The following is a 6,609-nucleotide window of genomic DNA, read 5'->3' as shown; positions in this document are numbered from 1 at the left end:
TTAGGCTTTGATTTTTTATATTAACAAGGCATTATTATTTAAATCACAAACTTGGCTTCAGGTTTCTTCTGGTGCTTCTCAGTGCCTGGTATTCAATAGTTTTTTAAACAAACTATTTTAAACGCCAAGATCTTTCTCTACTGATGATATAAAATCAACTGTTGTCTTATTTTTGTAGGTTATTTCCCTGCTCTGTGCCAACCACCTAGAACAGATCCTGGCACAAAACACTCAATAAATCCTGTTTGAATGATTGAATGGACAAGCTAGATAGTTCCCAATGACTTTGGGCAATCTCTAAAAATACTGAATGCCATACACTCAGATATTAGGTAAATATTTCTTTATTAAATGATTAATTCCATAAATAAATTCTTTCACTGAATATAAAATTAAAATCATTTACAAATTATTCCAGTATTACATTTCCCCACCCTCCCCAAAAGCTACATTTTGATAAATAAAAACATTCAGTCTTAAAAACACCTGATTTCTGTTTGCAGTTTAGAGTGCAGACAGCTGCCTCTCATGGACGGACACTCACAGAGTGTCACCTTCAGGAAGGGATGGAACCCCTCCCATTTATTTCTGTCAGGGGATGAAGGCTTTAACTGTCCAACTAATCTTATTACCTTTTACAATTGCAGAATTGAAAGGAAAAAAGCCTACAAAAAATACGCTTACCAAATAATTTACAAACAGAAAACAGAACATCATCAACACCACAAGCTCCAAAATGAAGCAGTAACATATGCTCCAATATTATGAAGCAAAAAGGATTCTCCAATCGCGGCTGCATCAGTGTCCATCCGCACCAGCACACCTGGCAGTTTTGAAATACCTTAATACTACTCAAGAATGAGCAATACATCCCTTCTACAATGAGTCCCTTCACCCCGACCGCCCCCACCCATGTCTCTGTGATTCTGGCACTCTTCCCCCATCTGTCCACCCTTGTGCTGGAAACCCAGGTGGCATCTAGTCCCTAAATTTGCAAATGTCATCTAGTCCCTAAATTTGTGAATGTCATTGAACAGCCTGTAGAAGGGAAATGCGACGTCGCTGGCATGCGGGCAGTTGTAGTTGCATTTGCAGGACTGGATCATCATCACGTTCTTGGAAAACATCTCTCCATCTTCACAGCGGAAGCGCATCTTCACAGTCCTAGTCTGCTGGGGCGTGCAGCACCGGCCATCCACGCAGGAACCGCAGTACTTGGGCCGGTATTTCTTCACACTTGAACATCCAGCATAAGTAAACGTGACTGGTTCGGGAGATTTCTTGGTCTTGCTGCATTTCTTGCCCTTCTGTAAGAAAGAAACAGGAGAAAAGTTAGGGGCAATGGTTCTCTTTCTTGGAAGAGAGGGTCACCTCTCACCCAGCCGCCCAGGAGCAGTCCCCCTGCCACCGTGGGAACTTACTTTTAGGCTGCTGTACATCTGCTGTCCACAAGGCCGCACTTCACAAATCCGGGTTTCTTTCACCAGGCGGCATTCAGAGTTGTCATTGGTAACTCGTGTAGAGATACCAGTTCCACAGGTCTTAGAGCACTGGGACCATGACGTTGTTTGAACGATACATTTCTGGCCATGCAAGGAAGGGTTGTATAGTACGTGGGGTTCCATTCCAAAAACTGGAGAGACAAATAAGAGGGAAGATTTCTCAGAGGCTTCCTGACAACAAATTCAAGTCCTCATTTCTACAAAGCATCAAACTAGAAATGTATTTCAGTACTATGTCTTAAGGGCTGTCTCAACTTACCAGGGAGCTGCTTCAGGGAACCACCTTTTCCAAATGCAATTAATTCATTGTTTCTCGTTAACTCCACCTCTGAGGCATCAAATGTGGGCCCCTTGCCCAGGAAATCATCGCTGTCCTCCATGGGGTCCTTGGCACCGTCCTCATCACAGACCCACTCCTCACAGCACTGCCCAGTAACTTTGACCAGTCGGGGGTTGGGACAGCCCAAGTTGGGGAGAGAAAGTTCTTGGGGACACAGAGGAATGCACCCCACGGCACCATCAATACATGTGCACTGATGTTTACAATTGGGCTGGAAACTTTCCCCGTTCTGGTAGATTCTGGAGTTATATTCACAGGGTCTGCCCTCAGACTGAGCTGCAGAGAGCACCAAAAGAGAAGCAGAGAAGAGAATAAAGTTAAGATTCCGAACCACGGCCTGAAACTCATACATATTTTCTGCTGTTAAATTCAATTTATGGTAAAGTTCCCTACAATTCCCCAGAGACTCCAGACCAGAACAATAAGTTAGTCAGGAATCACTTTTCCGTATGCGCTTTCGTTGGGCCCAGACACACTGAATTGCATTCCAGACTGCTGAAATCATGTGCCTTTCTGCCAAGCTACCAACAACAAAGCATCACCATACATGGTCTCAAAATTACTAAACTTCTGGACTACGGGGACTATTATTTTTTTAAAGGGGCCAAACCACAAGCATCTTACCTCTGCAGATCCCCTTCGGAGCGGTAGAGCTGGCGCCGAAATTGCATTCCAGCCCCTTGGTGTGGTCGCAGGGCTGCGCTTTGCTGCAGTCCTCGTTGAGCTGCTTGGCGCAGACCTTACAGCAGCCGCAGCCGTCCCAGACCAGCCCGACTCCCGGGGCGCACTTGGGCGCCTCCAGGGGGCAGTGGCAGGCGTCGGGGCAGGTGGAGTGCGTCTGGAGGGGGAGAAGACTCGCCTGAGACTCGGTGTAGTGAGCAAGAGAAGCACCCAGGGAAGGGACGGGGGTCTCTGGTCCTGTCCAGCCGGGCCACCCCGGGCAGGGCTGTGTCGGCCAGGAGGCCCCAGACACATCTTTAGGGGGAATGTAAAGAAAAGGCTACCCTGAAACGCCCCGGAACTTTTTAGTTTAGTTTCTCTTTTTCTGCCGTGGGCAATCTGGGGAAAGGACAAGGCACTGGGAGAGCGGACACGGAAGCGGAGGCATAAGAACTCACCAGCTCTACCAAGAGAGTGACGACGACGGCGAAGGCGACGGCAAGCGTACTGGCCGCGCGGGAGCTCATTGTGGCGCGCGGGAGTCCAGGCAAGCACGGAAGCAAAGACGCCAACACACCGGTGCGCAGCGTCCACGCACTGCGCGGCGGGTTTGGGGCGGCGGGGACGGAGGGCCGGGCGGCAGGGAGGCGAGGGCCGGGGCGGCGAGCGGGCTGCGGACGTCCTTCTGTGGCGGTCCTGCCCGAGGCGGAGCGAGGGGCGCGGACGCTGCTTCGGGGCGCTCTCGCTCGCGGTCTGCCCCAGCGCGCAGAGCCCGCCTTTTATATGGGCCGGCGCGGCGCCGCGTGTTGCAGTGACGTCGGCTCTGTCTGCGCGTTCCAGAATTCTCAAACATCTCAGGAATGCGGTTGGCGCGGGCTGCTGCCAAGCGCCTCCCCTGGCTCTGTTGTATTACCCCCCCCCCTTTTTTTTTTTTTGGTCCTCGACCCAAGAAAACAATCTTCCGTTTTTCCACTTGAAATAACGACTTGTATTGGGGAGAGCTCTTTTTGGTGTGATGGTGGTGGAAAGGTCCAGAGGGGTGAGTTCAGAACTTTGCCTGGACTGGGGGCTGGGAGGACCTGAGAGGGAGGAACAAAAGTCGTCCTGTTTGGTGATGCCGTGTTGGGCCGGCAGGCTTGGAAGCCCTCACCCGGGAAGGCAACGAGCTGTTTGCTTGTTTACAACGAAGGTGAGAGTCAAGTTATCTATTGAAAGAGGCGAAGAGGGAAGGGGGAGTGTGTCTCTGAGCCAGTAATCTACTTGTGGACTTCATAGAGGCATTCTCGGATCAAGTCCCAAAGCTTTGGCATGGTGTTTATTAGCCAAGTTAAGTGCATTGCAAACTAATACCCTCAGTGGCATTTATGAATGAGAAGGGGAGGAAATAAACGTCCCCCATTTCTGGCAAATTTCCAGGCAGAGGTCTTCCCTCTTCCGCCCCCCCCCCCCAACCCCTTCCTTCCCTCCCCTTTTCGGTATGTCGTACTTGTTTGTTTTTGGAGGTTCCCACTTGAGTTCCAGCCCACTGCCTGGGTTGGAAGTCCGAGAGGAAACTAATGCAGGGAGTTCTCCGGCAGACTGACTTACACTTCCTCACGGATGCGGGAGACCGGGTATGCGCTCCCAGCCTTCCCCCGCCGCCTGTGCGGAAGGCAATGCACACTAAGCAGCCAGCCAAGCGGAGGGAAGCACCGTGGAGTGATTTACATTAAGAGCATCACCTGTATGTACTGCAAGGCCAAACCAGATTCCAGCACCATTATGCCCAATGGATCTCTGGAAATAGACTCCTTAAAGCTGAAAGTTTTGCGGGACCTTTAATACTTTTCTTGGGACCACTTAGAAACCTTCCCATTTCAAGTGAACTGTAATGCTTTTCTCTCCAAGTACAGAGAAAGAAGAGATTTAGGATGTAAAATTCTGTCATAAAAATGCTAGATTTTAAGATCCTATTCTACCTGCTACACACACTCAGCAGAACCCTACAAAACAATATACTTTAACAGCATCAATATCATAGTGTAATTGATAAACTCCCTCAGTTTCTAAAATATCTTCTTGTGTAATTTTAATAAAAACGCACACAAGTAAGCATGTCACTCCCTTTTATATGTGCTTTAGGAGAACTGCATGTCTCTTGCTCTTTTGTCCATTTTAATGTTTAGGGCTGTTCAGTCTTCATAATTTAACAGTTGCTTCAAAAGGCCTTCAGTGCTGACATTTCTGTGATGAGTAAGCACATGTGAAGCTACTGCAATGAAAACATTCTCTGATGAAGAGAACTAGCGGGAGGGAGCTAAGTTTCATTCATTCGCAAGTTTCCTCTTATAAGTCTAAGAGGCTTTTGCTGGAGGAAGTGGGATCTCCAAGGCTTTGTTGGAAGGGTTTGTCTTTCCAAGACAATATATTGTCAGGTGTTATGCAAATGAAGTGCAGAAAGTCTGGGCCCTACTCTGTACCCAGGTAAATCCATCAGTTATTGTTTAGAAAAAAAATGATTTCTCTTGTATTAGACTTTTATTGTTTTTTCCTTCTTAATGGAGTGACGGGACCAGGGACGGTACAGGGTGGAGTGGGTGGTGGAAAGAGAATGGATGGAAAGGAGTGTTCCTGGCTTCTGTTGTGGTGTCTTTTCTATTTGACTTCATGGTTGTAAGTATTTCCAGATGGTGAATCAGACACCAGACGTAACAATATTTCCATATTTGGGTATAGCAGTAGCCTGCGTTTTTAACATTTTTCTGCCTGTTATCCAACCACAACGCATTCTTGACAGCTTCAACTGTTAAATATAGACTTAACTTCTGTTCCCAGAGCAGGAAGTTCTTTGGAATTCCTTGTTTTTCACGCAATCTGCCTATTATGATTAAAAATAAAACTACAGTGGATGATCCAACTGGCCTGTGTGTATACCTTCTTCCTTTATTGAAGAGGGGTGAGGGGTCGGGCAAAGAGATCCAGTTTGCTGCACAGCATTCAGACACGCCATTCTGATGGTTCCTTTAAAAATCAGATTAAAGTTTTCTGACAAGGGTGTGTGGGTTTGCTTCTGGATTTTAACTAGGGAGTCTTGGAGGATGCTTTTGAGTCAGAGGAGAAACTTAGAGAATCCTATGGTCAGCTGTTCATGTAAAGGAGGGTGTGTGTTGTGGAGGGGGTTTGGGAAGCTGTAGCAAACTGGGCCAGGAGGAGGGGGTGCCAAGAGACAGGAGTAACATGTACACAGCCTTTCCATATACTATGTCCTGGTGCATCTGGTAGTAAACCAAGGCATCAGGAGAGCAAAACAGCAACTCCACATGTCCCGCTCAAGGGCTATCCAGAAACAGAAACCCCAGATGTCCTGTCCCTTTCTCGCCTCCTCTGCAGATCAGTTCACGTTGACAGAATGGAGGGAAGCGTGCCAATGTTTACGGGTGGGTGTTGCTTTGGTGCTAATTCTGCATGGCTCTTTTGCTCAGTTTCCTCCCTCCCTCCCTATACAAGTGTCCCACGAGGGAATAACGAGCCTCCTTGTTTCCTTGGGCTACAAGGTATGGAGAAGGGGTTGCTTGTCTTCTGCAGCGCCTGGTTTTGGACTGAGCGATGGGAACCAAAAGAAGGGGTCACCAAAAGAAGGGGTCGCTGGCGGCAATTGGGAATAATAATCCCCTTAAACCTGGTGATTCCGGTTCCCCAGCCCTAAACCAGTGGTTTTCAAACCCAAGCGTCTCAGAATCACCTGGAGGGCTGGTTAAAGTGATTGCTGGGCCCCATCCTAGAACTTATTAATTACATTTCTAATAAGTCCCTAGGTGATGGTGCGTCTGCTGTTGCGGGGGATCACACCTGAGAACCATTGCCTGGGACAACAGGACTGTCTGTGACTCGCCTGCACGCCTTGTCGCAGAACGCCACTCTATACTGCCTTAAAGGGCAGAACAATTTATGGTGACTGAAAAGGCCACCTTTAAGGTGGTGCCTCGCGCCTTCCTTTTTTGCTCCACGCACCTCCAACTTCTCACCCCCATCCGGTGGAGCGACCGCAAGGAGAACTAGAGGCATCAGGGATGGGGGCGGGAAGTGGGTGGCAGATGCGCGGGGAGGGGACCCAGGGACGCAGCGTCG

General features: G+C 48.5%; 1 protein-coding gene across 1 annotated transcript; it reads right to left on the bottom strand.

Moving 5' to 3' along the window:
- Window positions 1–328: 328 nt before the first annotated feature.
- On the bottom strand, window positions 329–3,248 carry CCN1 (cellular communication network factor 1). Its single transcript, XM_090271706.1, has 5 exons — window positions 2,961–3,248; window positions 2,467–2,680; window positions 1,762–2,118; window positions 1,422–1,633; window positions 329–1,307 (listed from the first exon to the last, which is right to left on the bottom strand). The coding sequence occupies exons 1-5, from the start codon at window positions 3,027–3,029 to the stop codon at window positions 1,005–1,007; spliced, it is 1,155 nt and encodes a 384-aa protein (XP_090127832.1). The 5' UTR covers window positions 3,030–3,248; the 3' UTR covers window positions 329–1,004.
- Window positions 3,249–6,609: the final 3,361 nt, after the last annotated feature.

The sequence above is a fragment of the Furipterus horrens genome, unplaced genomic scaffold (genome assembly GCF_987537825.1).
Source record: "Furipterus horrens unplaced genomic scaffold, mFurHor1.1.pri manual_scaffold_3, whole genome shotgun sequence".
In the NCBI taxonomy this organism is placed as follows: Eukaryota; Metazoa; Chordata; class Mammalia; order Chiroptera; family Furipteridae; genus Furipterus; species Furipterus horrens.
The sequence above is the reverse complement of the archived record's forward strand: the minus strand, read 5'-3'. Positions and strand labels throughout refer to the sequence as shown.